Source organism: Littorina saxatilis, linkage group LG5 (genome assembly GCF_037325665.1).
Source record: "Littorina saxatilis isolate snail1 linkage group LG5, US_GU_Lsax_2.0, whole genome shotgun sequence".
Classification (NCBI taxonomy): domain Eukaryota; kingdom Metazoa; phylum Mollusca; class Gastropoda; order Littorinimorpha; family Littorinidae; genus Littorina; species Littorina saxatilis.
Window position 1 is genome coordinate 23509009 of NC_090249.1, and position 17042 is coordinate 23526050.

General features: G+C 42.5%; 1 protein-coding gene across 2 annotated transcripts in view; it reads left to right on the forward strand.

Moving 5' to 3' along the window:
• Positions 1-17042, forward strand: part of LOC138966606 (lipoxygenase homology domain-containing protein 1-like) — a 99416-nt gene that overhangs the window by 52562 nt on the left and 29812 nt on the right. For both annotated transcript variants that reach the window (XM_070338888.1, XM_070338889.1), the window contains 10 exons: positions 1232-1282; positions 1517-1686; positions 4333-4419; positions 5043-5175; positions 9143-9382; positions 10668-10793; positions 11278-11507; positions 12221-12307; positions 13093-13225; positions 13620-13774. In XM_070338888.1, the coding sequence (XP_070194989.1) occupies positions 1232-1282; positions 1517-1686; positions 4333-4419; positions 5043-5175; positions 9143-9382; positions 10668-10793; positions 11278-11507; positions 12221-12307; positions 13093-13225; positions 13620-13774 (1412 nt within the window). The remainder of the gene's footprint in view (positions 1-1231; positions 1283-1516; positions 1687-4332; positions 4420-5042; positions 5176-9142; positions 9383-10667; positions 10794-11277; positions 11508-12220; positions 12308-13092; positions 13226-13619; positions 13775-17042) is intronic.

Consider the following 17042-nt stretch of genomic DNA (forward strand, 5'->3'; position numbering starts at 1 on the left):
TACATGAGAGAAAACCATCCTTCCACTTTGACACATCCCAAATATCAACAGCCTGCCTGCTTTCTGCACAGAGTGGGGAGTTTTTGAGTCACTTGAGAAAAAGTGACTCTATGTAATCGGTCAGTGTTAGTCTGTCCGGCCGGCCGGCCAGCCGGCCGGCCGTAGACACCACCTTAACATTGGACTTTTCTCGGAAACTATCAAAGCGATCGGGCTCATATTTTGTTTAGTCGTGACCTCCAATGACCTCTACACTTTAACGATGGTTTCGTTGACCTTTGACCTTTTTCAAGGTCACAGGTCAGCGTCAAAGGAAAAATTAGACATTTTATATCTTTGACAAAGTTCATCGGATGTGATTGAAACTTTGTAGGATTATTCTTTACATCAAAGTATTTACATCTGTAGCCTTTTACGAACATTATCAGAAAAACAAGGGAGATAACTAGCCTTTTCTGTTCGGCAACACACAACTTAACGTTGGGCTTTTCTCGGAAACTATAAAAGTGACCGGGCTCAAATTTTATGTGAACGTGACTCATTGTGTTGTGAATAGCAATTTCTTCCTGTCCATCTGATGCCTCATATAATATTCAGAACTGCGAAAGTGACTCGATCGAGCGTTTGCTCTTCTTGTTAATAAATTAATTTCTTCAAAGCCACTAGTATCAATATGCACAATTCATTCATAACAAATTCACACTCTAATAGGATACATATATTCTATTTCTTATTTGCTTATTTTAGTTATTCATGAGTGGGTGGGTGGAGGGGATGGGCTAGTTCTAACTATGCATTAGATTATAAAATTGTATTCTGTGTAGACCCTTCCACCAGCATCTTAGACCACTCTTTGTACATTTTCTTTTAATAGATGATTGTCATTTGTTTTACCTCATGTCTGCCCTGCGTGTGATGGTGCGATCGTGACTGCTGTAATGTGGGCGTGTGTGTGTTGGTGTGTATGTCAGTGTATGTGTGGGCGTGTGTGTGTGTGAGTCAGTGTGTGTGTGGGTGTGTGTGTGTGCGTGATTTTACCAACACTACGCGAAATTCCTTGTGCTTTAAATGTTTTTTAATGTCACTTGGCTCAATAAATACTGTATTCTGTATTCTGTATTCTTGAGTGATAAAGGAAGGTTGCACTGGAAATGCACTGTTTTACAAGACTATTGTTCATTAACTGCATTTTCAGATGGAATGATGTTCTTTTTTTTGGTCCTCATTTCAGAGATGCCTGACCTTCTGCAGATAGCTCCAATGAGTCAAAAGAATAACAGCAGTAAGTATGTGATAGGCATTCACAATGTTTGAGTATACAATAGTACATACACACACAAACATGGTAGCATTCACTTGGACATGCACTCCAAAACACAGACACCAACACACGCATGCATACATACACACACACACATAAGCACATGCACACACACACACACTCACAAACAGGTATTACATGAAAACCATACTGAATAAAGAAACTTCCATTTTTGTTTAATTTCCAACCAAACAGCTGGCGAGTGGAAGGTGTATGTTCGTACGAGTGACATTGAGGGGGCGGCCACCTGTGCTCAGGTCTACCTGACAGTGTATGGGTCAAAGGGCGTGTCGCCGCCATTGCCACTTGGTGACGGCAGTTCAAGCTCCGACAACTTCTGGCGAGGAAAAGAGGTTAAGTTCCAGGTAATGGGCATAGAGATTGTGTGTCTGTGTCTGTGTCTGTGTGTCTGTGTCTGTGTGTATGTCTGTGCCTGTTCACATGTGAGTTGTTCTTTGCTACTGGTCACAAGTGGGGGTCAGCTCAGACGGACGCATTTTTTCAATACAGTCTAGGGGAGAAACTGGTCACAAAGCACCCAGTACATGCCAGAGAGATAGGAGAATCGGCACAATCAAAGAAAATAACAAAATCATTCAATAGATATGGAAATATTACGATTTACTGTGAAAATGCTAGCAAAAATGGCGTCCAAAAATGGGAACGCACACTTGGTGCGTCTTTGAAGACTTACCTCCCGTTCTGTGTTGTTGATAATAGTCGTGTTTGTGCTGTTTTTTGAGTCACTTGAGAAAAAGTGACTCTATGTAATCGGTCAGTGTTAGTCTGTCCGGCCGGCCGGCCGGCCGGCCGTCCGTAGACACCACCTTAACGTTGGACTTTTCTCGGAAACTATCAAAGCGATCGGGCTCATATTTTGTTTAGTCGTGACCTCCAATGACCTCTACACTTTAACGATGGTTTCGTTGACCTTTGACCTTTTTCAAGGTCACAGGTCAGCGTCAAAGGAAAAATTAGACATTTTATATCTTTGACAAAGTTCATCGGATGTGATTGAAACTTTGTAGGATTATTCTTTACATCAAAGTATTTACATCTGTAGCCTTTTACGAACGTTATCAGAAAAACAAGGGAGATAACTAGCCTTTTCTGTTCGGCAACACACAACTTAACGTTGGGCTTTTCTCGGAAACTATAAAAGTGACCGGGCTCAAATTTTATGTGAACGTGACTCATTGTGTTGTGAATAGCAATTTCTTCCTGTCCATCTGATGCCTCATATAATATTCAGAACTGCGAAAGTGACTCGATCGAGCGTTTGCTCTTCTTGTGTTGAAATAGTATCTAATAAAACTGATGCAGTTCTTGAAATGTTGCAAATTATTGTTGTCTTTGTGAAATGCGAGAGTGTTCTGAGGCGTAATCTGCATACGGCTGATGTCCCACATAGGGTACCCCACTTCGATCAGCGTATCACTCCAAATGAGCTTCATAGCAGAAAAGCAGATACACTACCAAAACACTGCATAACAGATCTACAAGTCTGAGCCAGAATCATTGAAATTTACTTTCTGTATAAAATATTGCAATTAAATTTGTTCACGCCGTCCCACAAATAACGCAGGTTACCCTCGCCTTCGATTCAAAGTAACTCCAATCTGACTGAATTACCATCGAAACGCAGATGACGAACTGATTCACCACACATTTGTGGTATTTTACACACAAATTTCAACTGTGTTGTTTCGCGATAAACAGCCATAAACAAACAAATGTGGTGCCGTCACGTCGCCTCGGAAGGAATAACGCAGGTGACCAAGACTTGTTTCCAATACCTGTCTGATTAAAATCATCGTTTTTTTCACAAATGACGGCTCTTTGGCAGATCTGGTGAGTTGGAAACTGTCTATGAATGTTTCGTTTAATGTCAAATGCGTACATTCTTGTCGATATTGTTACCTTTGGGCTCATAAATTAAGTCAATCGTCGTGTTGTCCGAAAGTGACTTTTGTCAGCATAGAACTTACTGTGCTTTGATCATTGACTGAGAAGAATCTTCCGATGACACTAGTTCATTTCACTACGCGACTGCAGATCTGCAAGGAAACTTATGGCAGGGGAAATAAGCTTAACTGAAGACGAATAAGCGGAGTAACTGTTCTTCAACGGATTGCTCTCACTGATCTAAATATTTAGATCTTGTCGTCTGCTAGTCTGCTAGTAAGTAGTCTTCGGTCGTGTGAAAGTCACATCTATTTCGACTGTGTGCATCGATCCGTGTAGTGAAATGTTGATCTTTGATGATTTGGCAACATAACTTCGCTAAATGTGCTTCGAGTGTATCTCCCCGTTAACCGCATTTGAAAACGTCTTTTAACAAGACCATGTTTCGACAGCCCAGACGGGGAGGATCCTCGATAGCTCACAGGGTATATAATGTTTTCCGCCGTTTTTTGAAGAATCCTTTCAAATTTGCTATTCCAAAAGTACCTTATGACACGACTCGAGTGGCAAAGAACATTCTCTGCAATTCCTGTCTCAGTCCGTGCAGCCGTTTCGGGTCCTATCGTCATCATACAAACATACACACAGACACACAAGAACCAGCTTTAAAAGTTAGATTATGTAGGAACCATGTGAACCAGTGATTTTTTCTTATGTACAACAGATACTACAGTATTTCTGCTTTATGAAAAGCAATATTTCAAAAACAAAACTAGAGATTTGAATTTTGACCACTTTTCCCCCTTTCTGTCACCAGTACTGAAGAACAACTCATGTGCTAGTGCCTGAATTGTGTGTGTGTGTGTGCATGAGTGTGTGCGTTCATTTGTGCTTGCAGTAAGTTTTCTAATTCTATGCAGTCAACTTATATCCTTGGACAGTTTTCAAAATCTCATCCTCACAGTTCCTGCCATGTGTTTGGCCATTGTGTTAAAGGAATTTCAGTTGGGAAGAACGTTTGCCTGATACCCCTGTTAGGCTAAAAAGGTGAAGCACATTGCCTTTTGTAATCCTGTCTGGATCTCTCTTTGCTTTCCTGTTTTCAGGTGAATGCAGGCAGAATAGGAGAGATCAGGAAGATTCGTCTGGAGCATGACAACAGGAACCCTGACCCTGCATGGCATGTGGAGTCTGTGAGTCACTGAAGTATTTTTGCATTCTTTTTTCTTTCCTCAATGATAGGACCCTCACTAGGAATGGATTTTTGCAGATGAGACATTTTGCACAAGACCAAAATAATGGAGTCTTTTTCTGAAGGATTTACATCTGCTGTTGGATCTTTAGGGATGAAAAGGATATTATCCAACAACTACTTCTTCTTTGTATTTTTCTTCTGTTCTTGGTGAATTAAATGGTTGCAATTAAACAAGCCCTTGAAAGGATATAGTCCTGTGAGTTTACCAGTAGCAGTGCCAGTGGAGCTTCTGAAGGGAGGAGTCGAACAGGTGAATTGTGAGACATCACCCTTGCTGTACTTTTGTGTTAAAATTTAGGAGGAATACAGCAGAACCCCCCTTTTAAGACCTTTAACAAATCTGAGAAAATCAGGTCTTAAAAAGGAGTGAGTTTTAAAATGGCGGTTAAATTTACAGACGTTGTGAACAGAAAGTTTGAAAAAACAGGGTCTTAAAAGGGAGGAAGTCTTAAATTGGGTGGTCTTAAAAAGGAAATTCAGGCGAACAAGTAGTAAAACACGAATATGTGTGTGCAGAAACTGAGACACGTGTCATCTCTCTGTATTTGTGTGTTTACACAGGTGCGCATGGTGGACATGGCGACAGAGGAGGAGCTGTTTTTCCCCATCAACCGCTGGCTGGCTGAGGACAAGGACGACGGTCAACTGCATCGTGAATTTCCAGTCATGTCACCTGGTGTCGCCCCCGTACCTGGTCAGTACAGTGTTCTAGATGGTCGAACGATTAGCAAAGACCTGTACGTGTACGTGTAGATATTGCGTCACCCGTGAGTCACTTTTTTCTCCAATGTTCCAAATGCATACGTTGTTTTGCTCCCACCAAGACTGCAGATCTTGGCAAACGCGTGACGTAAAAACTAGATTTGATGACGTTACCCGTACACGTTCCTGTACACGTCCTGAAAAGAGCTGATCTAGATCTTGCTATTGTCTCTGAATGAGAGGATGAGTTATGGGGTTAGGAAGGATGGCCCACTTCTGCCGTAAAAAAAATAAGGAGGCATTTTGGGGAAGGTGAACAGTTAAAAGATAAGAAGGAATTGTTTAGAAGGTAAAAAGTAAATAAGATAAGAAGTTTTTTTAGAAGGTGAAAGTAGGTGGACATTTATTGGCAGGGAAGTTTGTGATTCATAGGTGGTTCATAAGGATGCGTGTGGACACAGCGTCCGTATGTGTGCTTGGAGGCTGTCATCAGTAATCTTCTGCAAATGTACGCGTTTGTGTTGGTCATTTAATTATAGGTATCAAAAACTATCAGAAGTATCAACATAAGTGGGAAAAGAAGCAAGTACAGTAGAAACCCCTGTTTACGACTTTGGAAAAACCTTGAAAATTAGGTCGTAAAAAGGGGGGGTCTTACAAGGGGGGTTTGAGTTTTTGGCCGGTCGGTCATGAATTTGGTTGCAGTGTATGTACTGTCATGTTTACACACAAACACACAGTTGCAGTTTACTGTCATATCAAAAAAATAAAACACACACACACCCAAACACATTACAGCAGAACAACTTGAACTCAAATTTCAAAGAAAATTTACTCATGGCGTAGTAATGCTCGCTCCCCGCTGAGTGAAGCACATTTGACATTGTGGCGCAACCAGTAAAATCCGAATGTCCTAACTCGATAGAAAGCATAACGACTTTTCTCCCGAATCATCTTTCCGCTCATATGAATGATTCGTCGCCTTGACCACGATCGTTGAGGTCTTCGTACAGGCTCCTCTCTTTGCGTACTTTCGCTTCGCTATCCTTCTCACCATCTAGATAACACCGAGTCCTTATTATCCTTGACGACACACAGGATTTTCGTATTCCCGACTCCCAAGGAAGTCGCCGCGGATTGCCACTTCGCTCGATTAGCGATTACTTTATTAGCTCTCTGCTCAAGAGTCGGCGCTTTTCTTTTTCTTTCGCGAATCTTCGTTTGTCAACAAGACAGTCGTCGTGACAAGATAGTGTGCAGAAAAAAACCGGATGTATCAGGATCTCGCGCGCGCGAGATTTCGTTTTTATTTTTTCTCGCGATAGTTGGAGGAGCGAGAGCCACCATGTTGTGTTTTCGTCTGCTCGAAATGTGCGCAAAAGTCGTAAATCATCCCAAAAAGCTCAGTCGTAAGTCGCGTTTTGGGTCATTATCCTTGACGATACACAGGATTTGCGTCTTCCCGACTCCTAAGAAAGTCGCCGCGGATTCTATCGTGCACCAGATTTAGTTTTTTTTTCGTTTTCGCGATAGTTCGAGGAGCAAGAGCCGCCATGTATTGTTTTTGTCTGCTCGACTACAAATCCGCGAAAGTCGTAATTCATCCCCAAAAGCTCGGTCGTAAGTCGCGTTTTGGGGTGAGTCGTTCACTGGGGGTTCATTATAATAGTAGAATGCATCCGTGGTAGAAAAATCGGTCGTAAAAAGGGGGTGGTCGTAAACAGGGGGGTCGCTAAGGGGGAGTTCTACTGTATATGTACTGATATTACCACACATTTGCACAACTTCTTTCATGATTTTTTCAATGCACAGAAAGATCCGTCTGAAGCTTATCATGATTACTGCAATACACAACAAGTCGCGTAAGGCGAAATTACTACATTTAGTCAAGCTGTGGAACTCACAGAATGAAACTGAACGTAGTCCGCCGCTAGTGCAAAAGGCAGTGAAAGTGACGAGCCTGTTTGGCGCGGTAGCGATTGCGCTGTGCTTCATAGCACGCTTTACTGTACCTCTCTTCGTTTTAACTTTCTGAGCGTGTTTTTAATCCAAACATATCATATCTATATGTTTTTGGAATCAGGAATCGACAAGGAATAAGATGAAATAGTTTTTGAATCGATTTCGGAAATTTAATTTTGATCATAATTTTTATATTTTTAATTTTCAGAGCTTGTTTTTAATCCAAATAGAACATATGTATATGTTTTTGGAATCAGAAAATGACGAAGAATTAGATGAAATTGTTTTTGGATCGTTTAATGAAAAAATAATTTTAATTACAAGTTTCCGATTTTTAATGACCAAAGTCACTCATGAGTTTTTAAGCCACCAAGCTGAAATGTAATACCGAACCCCGGCCTTCGTCGAAGATTGCTTTGCGAAAATTTCAATCAATTTAATTGAAAAATGAGGGTGTGACAGTGCCGCCTCAACTTTTACAAAAAGCCGGATATGACGTCATCAAAGGTATTTATCGAAAAAATGAAAAAAACGTCCGGGGATATCATACCCAGGAACTCTCATGTCAAATTTCATAAAGATCGGCCCAGTAGTTTAGTCTGAATCGCTCTACACACACGCACAGACAGACACACACACACACACACACACACACACACACACACATACACCACGACCCTCGTTTCGATTCCCCCTCGATGTTAAAACATTTAGTCAAAACTTGACTAAATGTAAAAAGATCCGTCTGAAGCTTATTACGATTATTTCAGTACACAGAAAGATCCGTTAATACATGTACACAGAAAGATCCGTAGCTTATGATTATTTCAGTACACAAAAAGATCCGTCTGAAGCTTATCATGATTATTGCAATACACAAAAAGATCCGTCTGAAGCTTATTACGATTATTTCAGTACACAGAAACATCCGTTAATACATGTACACAGAAAGATCCGTAGCTTATCATGATTATTGCAATACACAAAAAGATCCGTCTGAAGCTTATCATGATTATTGCAATACACAAAAAGATCCGTCTGAAGCTTATTATGGTTATTTCAATACACAGAAAGATCCGTTAATACATGTACACAGAAAGATCTGTAGCTTATCATGATTATTTCAATACACAGAAAGATCCGTCTGAAGCTTATCATGATTATTGCAATACATCCCCCATGCTGTACTGACAACTCCTGTAGAGAAGACGTTGTAATATACTGTAGTAATAGGATTGGGGGGGGGGGGGGGGGGTCTTTTGTTACTTAGTCCTTTCACTGCATTCCATTACTGTTCTCATAACTTGTGATAGTGGAAGTATGTGGAATGGTCCTTATTTTTTAGGTGCTTGAGTAGTTCTGTGATGGTAGTAGTTTTGTGCAATGTGACTCTAGGTTCAGGTGCTTGAGTAGATCTGTGATAGTCTGTTAATACTGTTGTTTTATACTGTCTAACTGGCTAGATTATGATTATATAATTTTATGTGATGATCTGACTAAATGATAATAATTACGTGTACTACTTACTTTTAAATGGATTATAATGTTTAGGTATTGTTCTAGTATTCACTAATGTTGCATTGATATTACTGGCACCCCTTTTAAACTGATATGGTTTTTACCTTTACAAGGCGACGATGTGAATTTGTGATGTAGATATGTGGCTGGTTATGTGTGAGTATGTAAATAATTGTGTGTGTGTGTGTGTGTGTGTGAGTTGTGTCTGTGTGTGCATGACAGTGTAATGTACGTATGTATGCATGCATGGTGATGTGTGTCTGCATATGTGTCTGGTTGGTTTTTATTTTATTTTTACCGTGCCGTGCCAAGATGAAATCCTTTTGCAAAATTGGTGAATAAATATCTTGTATCTTGTATCTTGTATCTTGTATCTTGTACAAAAAGATCCGTCTGAAGCTTATCATGATTATTTCAATACACAAAAAGATCCGCCTGAAGCGTCTTGTCTGTACATTTGTTTTGTGTCTCTTGGACAGTCCTGCGATACATCATAGCTGTTCAGACCGGAAAGCAGCCATCAGCAGGGGCATCAGACGGCTGGATTTCTGTCAACCTGATTGGACGAAACGGTGACACGGGTCAGCAGTTACTGCAGCGCCCTCTGTCCAGTCCCTCGGACAAGATGACGGCTGGCAAACTGGATGTGTACATGCTGGAAGCTGTGTCAGTCGGGACCTTACAAGGACTCAGACTGGTGTTTGAGGGCAAGGGTAAAGGTCAGTATATTAATGTTGACAAGGAAAAGAAAGACTGGCAGACTGCAGATTTAAAATCAAAACACAAAGGGTAAAGGTCAGTATATTAATGTTGACAAGGAAAAGAAAGAGTGGCAGGCTGCAGATTTAAAATCAAAACACGAAGGGTAAAGGTCAGTATATTAATGTTGACAAGGAAAAAAAAGACTGGCAGGCTGCAGATTTAAAATCAAAACACAAAGGGTAAAGGTCAGTATATTAATGTTGACAAGGAAAAGAAAGACTGGCAGACTGCAGATTTAAAATCAAAACACAAAGGGTAAAGGTCAGTATATTAATGTTGACAAGGAAAAGAAAGACTGGCAGACTGCAGATTTAAAATCAAAACACAAAGGGTAAAGGTCAGTATATTAATGTTGACAAGGAAAAGAAAGACTGGCAGACTGCAGATTTAAAATCAAAACACAAAGGGTAAAGGTCAGTATATTAATGTTGACAAGGAAAAGAAAGACTGGCAGGCTGCAGATTTAAAATCAAAACACAAGAAAGGTTCGTTATTGGAACATTTCATTATTGACTAAAGGAAACAAGTTTTAAACAAAAATGAAACATTCCAATCACTGACCTTTATTTTTTTTTTACTCTGGATTTTGGAATGTTAGCAGGCTATCTGTTTTGACATTGCAGATTTAAAAGCTGCTGCATTTATTTTTTATTTTTCTTGTAGTTGAACATTCACATATTGGAAAGTAGTTAACAAATAAAATATGGTACATGTGTAATGTAAAGCTCTGGCAGGCAACTGTCAATTTTGGATTCATGTGTAGAAGAGAGACTTTGTTATCATGTTCACCCTTTCTTAATTGTTTAAAATGTATGTGAGTTATCTATAAAACCTTGACTGATATAAATTTTGCCGTATTTTGTACGCATGATTGTCTCGAATACGATCAGTACATTCAGTGGGAAAAAAACACGACGAGAAAAATTCCAAGACTTCTTTTCTTCACAAGCACATCCCAAAGCCAATCCGTTATTTTGACACATGATTACATTTTTTTGTCAGAAAACATTGAAAGAAGCATTTATTTTAAATGTATTTGTAAACTTAATTAACGGTGCGACGGACGCGTGTGAAGTATGTTTGAATCATGGAGTACGCTCACTTTTCTGGAAATACACCAAGTTTGTTTGAGAATACTCTTAGTGCAAAACAGGGGTTCCCAGGTCTGATGAATCAGCAATAGTGATGCCTGTATGTACACCCTTTTGGCCACAACAACTGACATCCATTATATTGTTTCAGCCCAGAAATGGTTTGTGGAGCACGTCTTGGTGCTGGAGAGTGTGTGTGCACTGGAGGAGGCCATCTTCAACTTCAGCTGCTGGCTGGATGCATCTGGAGAAAACACCAAGGAAGTACCTCTCTCAGGTGTGAAGCAACCCTAAATGCGTGCACAGATAAAATTTAAAAAATGGACAAAGAGGTCCGTGTGGAAATGTGTAACCTGTCATGCAATGTCTCAGAAAACCCCTGGCAAGCTCATGAAAACAAAAAAGAGAAGTTTTTATTGGCTGATATGAATGTAATAAGTATTTTTTGGGATGATAAGCATTGAGCCATGTTATTTTGTAAATGAAATAAAGGAGATCTGTTTTGTCTTTAAACTAAAGTGACACTGCAAAACTACAATGATCATGGAAAAAGCCAGCATTCTTTCTGAAAAGCAAGAGATTGGCTTTGACAAAATAATACTGAAATTGATGTAATGACAGGAAGTACCACATGTAACTTTAATTTAACACTTTATTTGTATACACCAGATACTCAGATCTTCAGACAAAAAAGTATCAGATTTTATGACACTGACAGAAGGTACCAGACATAACTTCAACACGTTATCTTTCACCACCAGATACCCAGATCTCCTACACAATAACAGAAGACGTGGCTAAGCAGCTACTGGGCCACTACCTGCCAGAGAGCGAGGGGCGCTGGGAAGTGACGGTGTGGACGAGCAAAGAGAGTGATGCTGGAACCAAAGACCCTGTGATGCTGGTGCTGTACGGAAGTACGGGGCACACGGAGCCCAAGCCTCTCAACAAGGACTTCACTCTCAACCCTGACTCTGTTGTTAAGCTGCAGGTGAGGAGAAAATTCAATTAAAATGAGAGGCTGATGTGTGATGTTTTAGGTCCAATATGATTAGGAATCTTTTTTTTTTATTCAAGTCTTTTAGTCTTTTCTTCAAATTTGATAGGATTTTCAGCAACCCTCTAATCTCACTTACAGTGAAGCCAGGACCCTAATCCGAAACAGGCAAAAATCCACCTTCAAAAAGAAAAACAATGGATATAATCCACACGAAGATGCCCTCCATCAGCTCACTCGCCACGAGCAGACCATTGTCTTCCGCCTCCGGACAGGCCACTGTGGACTAAACAGCCACCTAAAAAGGATCGGCATCAGACAGTCGGCCCTGTGCCATTGTGGAAAGGCGGACCAGACACCGGACCACTTCCTGCAGACCTGCCAACTCCACTGCAGTGAGAGGAAACATGTCTGGCCCACAGGGACATCGCTGCACACCAAGCTATGGGGCAGCACTCAGGACCTGGAAATGACAGCCCACTTCGTCAACATCACGGGCCAAAGAATCTAGACACAGCCATCGTCGAACGCTGAAGAAGATAGGATTTTGATACACTGTACTGACGAGGATCCAGATCTCTCTTTTTATTCTTCTTTTTTTTCCTCATGAAATCTAACAGTTTTATAAATTATAATGTTGCATATATACTAAATGGAATGTTGCTGAGAATGTTTTGTAGTGTGGCTAATTTTTTTCTTCTGTTTAGGTTGAAACAGGACAGATTGGTCCATTGTTCAAGATACGGCTGTTGTTTGGCGATCGCAGTGGAAACTCTTCCTGGTCCATGGACAGAGTGAGTGTCATGTTCAGATGGTAGTGTTTTTTAATTTTCTGCTGCCATGTTGGTTTCCTTAGAAATGTTATTTACACTCCATGCCTTGGCATTTAACATGCTTGTGCACCACTGAGGTACATGAATGCTGAACTCTAAAGAGGTTTGGGAAATGATATTTTGGAGACTCGTTTGTTTTGAATCATGATGGCAATTCATGAGGAATTTTGTAGGCTTAATTTTTAATTGATCTCCTGCAAACTACTGTTCTTGGTTTTAGACACATGATAATTATTATGGAGGCCGGGTATCCGAGTTGGTAGAGCACTGGACCTGGGGTCTGGGTTTTAGACACATGATAATTATTATGGAGGCCGGGTATCTGAGTTGGTAGAGCACTGGACCTGTGGTCCTGGGGTCTGGGTTTTAGACACATGATAATTATTACGGAGGCCGGGTATCTGAGTTGGTAGAGCACTGGACCTGTGGTCCTGGGGTCTCGGTTTTCGAATCCAGGCAGGGGCGGACACTGGTCAATTTTACGTGCAGACTCAGAGACGGTATCCATGTCTAACCCCCCCGTGTCACCCCAGTGGCACAAAAAGACCTCGGTCATTCTGCCATAAGTGCAGGTGGCTGATTACACCTAAACACGCAGACACCTGGGTAGCGCGACTCTTGTTGCTGCTAGCTTTCCACTGGGAGGAAGTGACCCAAATTTCCCAGCAATGGGATATTAAAGTAAGGTAACTGACATGAAATGGCGCTAGCTGAATCAAACAGGAGCTTGTTTTCTGTTGTAACAGCTGAAGCTGAAGGACCTGGACACGGGAGAGGAATTCCATTTCGATGACCCAATCAAAGTGGAATCGTCACCAAGCAGTCCAGACGGAGCCACAGAGCTGCCAGCAATCCGACCTGACATCGCCCCTCTTCCTGGTAAGTGCTGCTGTACTCTTTTGGTGCTGTGTTGTTTTATGACTGTGCAACTGTACTTTTTTTAAAGTGCAATTGTACCTAATTTTAAGTACTATTGCACTTAATTTTTGACATGGCTTCTGTCATCATCAGGTAATTCTATTGTCCATCATTTGCTTTGCTGTTTTGGTGATTAGCAGATCAGAGTGCATTTGACAGGGTAGTATTGTATAACGTTCTGAGTTGATGCAGTCTTTTTAAGCCATCGAATGACAAATGATGAAAGCTATATTGTAGAAATAATGAGCTTTTTTGTTTGTGAGATGACAGTTTAGAAATTACTCGGCTTCTTCGGAATTTTCAATTTTGCAATTTTTTAGATGATGATGATGATGATTGCTGCTTTTCTTTCTAGATATCACCTACCTAGTCAAAGTGAGCACAGGGAGCCAGGATCGAGCTGACACAGACGCAGAGATTTTCTGCACTCTGATCGGCCAGTGGGGAGACTCTGGAGAGAGAGTCCTGCGTGAGCCCAAGTCACACAAAGATCCCTTCAAGAAAGGCCAGGTAGGATCATGCACATGTTTGTCTGTTATGCATTTTGCTTTGCTACAAAATGTCTTCTTTTTTGTGTGGAATTGTTTATGGATATTTTAGAAGAGAGGGCAAGAACTCATTGTTTTTCAGGGGGATTAGCTTTGTCGGTACTTACTTATTAGTATTTGGAGCTGTCCTGTAGGGCATCTATCAGTGACATTTGTAGCAGGTAAACAGGGAGTTTGTTTTTGATATCATTGTTTGGTGTTTGCTGTACTTTGTTGTCCTTGGAGAATTTCCTCAAGGAAAGTCAAGCTGCTATCCCTGGGGATAGTGTGCAGTGTCAGAGTCGCGCTTCCCAGTCTTTTTTTTTTTCCTGCATGGGTGTATTCATGTTTTCCAAGCCTGGAGACTTTAGCTGTGAGTTTGGAATCTTTATCATGCACGTGCATGCACATGAAAGAGACTTCACCAAGCTGACTCTTGGAAATAAATTCCTTGTTGAGACCCAGGTTTGAACCCATTCTGAATAAGCGACAAACTGGTTATCTTCTTCTTCTTCTTCTTTTCGTTCGCTGTTAGATCGTCAGTCCGGACTGCAGGGCGAAACGTGCTGTCCTCTCCAAGTCCTCTCTGGGGCCGTATAGCTTCTTTTGTAGCGCTGTCTCCTCTGGCCAGGTGGTGTCCCTCAGAGCACTGTGGTATGGACAATCCTGCAGGATGTGCTCTGCTGTCTGATTCTTGCCACACGGACATAGGGGGGAGGGAACTAGCTTCAGCTTTGTGGCCATATGATGGTTTAGTCTGTTATGTCCAGTGCGGAGTCTGAGTAGGACGACTTGTTCTTCACGTTGGAGCAGGTGGTAGTCATCTTTCTCCGCTCTGGTTTTCCTCTTGTTTTTGATGATTGTCTTTTTTTCCTTGTACTGCAGCTGGGACGTGAACTGTTCCTTTGAGGCACCTTCCTTGGCAAGTTTGTCTGCAGCCTCGTTTCCTGCTATGCCACAATGAGCTGGCACCCACTGAAGCACGACCCTTCGGTTCTGAGCAACCTGTTGGAGGGCGTTGTTGAGCTCAGTTTCTTTGTTGGCAGACAGAGCTTGGAGTGCTGACATTGCGTCTGTCAGAAAGACGACCTGAGGACATTCATGGTCTGATCCGTCAGCTATTGTGGCTGCTGTCCTCAAGGCCTGTACTTCTGCACTATAGTTGGTGCAGTGCAAACCTGTGGGTATGCTCGCTGTTTGTGCCTCTCCCTCTGGGTACCGAACTAGAACGCCGGCTCCTCCATCTCTCACAGCATCAGTGGCTGACCCATCAGTGTAGGCGTGGATCCACGCTTCTTCAGGGTAGTGGTCTGCGATCATGGCCAGGGTAAGCGCCTTCTTACTGGTGTCACTCATGTCCCGTGATGTCACGCCTTTCACAGTTGTGTTGATCTCGAGGACCCTCTGGTTGGCTTCCCAAGGAGTTGGGCATGTTCCTGTGGCATCGAGCGGCAGAGTGCTTTCCGGCAGGTGGGGTAGGTACTGTCGCTTGAGGCTTCTGCTTTGGTGCACAAAGCTTGAGCGTTTCACCCTGTTCCTGATAGGTTTTTCCATTCTGCTGTTCATTGGGTGCTTTGGTAGGCTTTTGTATTTCTCTGCTTGGATGAGTGTCTTTGTGTCTCTTCGAGTGATCAACGGTTGGACTCCTGTCAGGGACTCCATGGTCTTGATTGGAGTTGACCTCATTGCTCCTGTCAGGATACGGAGTGCTTGATTCTGGACTTTGTCCAGGGCTTGCAGGTTGGATTTGCAAGCGCTTGACCAGGCTGGGGCTCCGTATTCAAGTTGGGGTCTCACCGTGCCTTCATACAGTGTCTTCAGGGTCTTCTCACTGGCACCCCAGTTTGTTCCAGCCAGCTTTCTCATGATTGCCAATTTGCGTCTGGCTTTGTTTTCTGCTTTCTGGATCTGTGGTTTCCAGGTCAGTCGTTTGTCGAATGTGACACCGAGGTACGTTGGTTCGTCATCATTCCTGAGTGGTGTGTCGCCCAGTTTGATGACTCCTGGCTTTTGTTTTGGGGACAAGGTGAAGAGTGTGGTCGTGGATTTCTCTAGATTGATCTTGACACACCAGTCGTCTGCCCAGGCTGCAAGTTTGTCAGCTGCCAGCTGCAGGCGGTATGTTGCTGTGGTAGAATGTTCTTCGGTGCACCACATTACCAGATCGTCAGCATATAAAGCAGCTTTGACTCCCTTTGGCAGTTCAGGCAGCAGATCGTTGATGAAGATCAAAAAGAGAGTTGGCGAGATCACTCCGCCTTGTGGGACACCGTGTCGTATCAGAACCCTCCTGCTCAATCGGCTGCTGACTGTGACCCTCGATCTGCGGTTGTGCAGGAAGGATCGTATCCAAGACAGCATCTTTCCACTGACTCCACATCTCTGTGTCTTCACCAGAAGGCCATCGGTCCACACTCTATCAAACGCCTTCTGTAGGTCTATCCAGGCTGCAAAGACCATCTTCTGATTCTGGAAGGCATCCTCAATCTCCTGAGACAGGTAGGTGGCCTGGTCTTCTGTGCTCTGGAACTGGCGGAAGCCTGCTTGCTCTGGTGCAAGGATGTCTTCTTTCTCCAGATACCAAAGAAGGCGTTGATTCACCATCCTTTCCATGGTCTTGACAACACAGCTCGTGAGGCTGATTGGACGGTAGCTTGGGGCTTTCTTCTTGTCTTTTCCTTTCTTGTGTATAGGGATTATTGTAGCCTCTTTCCAAACTTGTGGGACTTGGCCTTCTTTCCAGCTGAGGTTGAAGATGTCGAGAAGCTTACCAACAGCAGCACTTCCCAGATGGTTCAGCATTTCGTTGGATATCCCATCGGGCCCTGGCGACTTCTTGTTTTTCAGCTTGCGTAGTGCCTGGCATAGTTCCTCATGAGTGAAGGGTGCTTCCATGGCTTCTGGGCTAGCTTTGTTGTTTCTCCTCTCTCTTTGTTCTTTTCTTGCCTCCCTCTGTTTCTCTGCTCCAACATTGAGGTGGCTTTCGCTTGCATAGCTGTTGGCAAAGTGATCGGCGGCTTGCTTTCCAGTAAGGATTTCGCCTCTGTCTTCGATGGTGATGTTGGCTCCTCTCACTTCCTCATCGCTCAGCTGTTTGGTAAGTTTCCATAACTTTTCTCCATCTTTCTCCAAGTTAAGTGAGGCTGTCTTCTCTCTCCAGCTTCTACGGATAGCTTGCAGCTTTTCTTTCAGGAATCTGGCCTTGGCTTTTTGGAGGCAGTTGTGGTTCTCTTGTGAGGGGATCTCCTCCG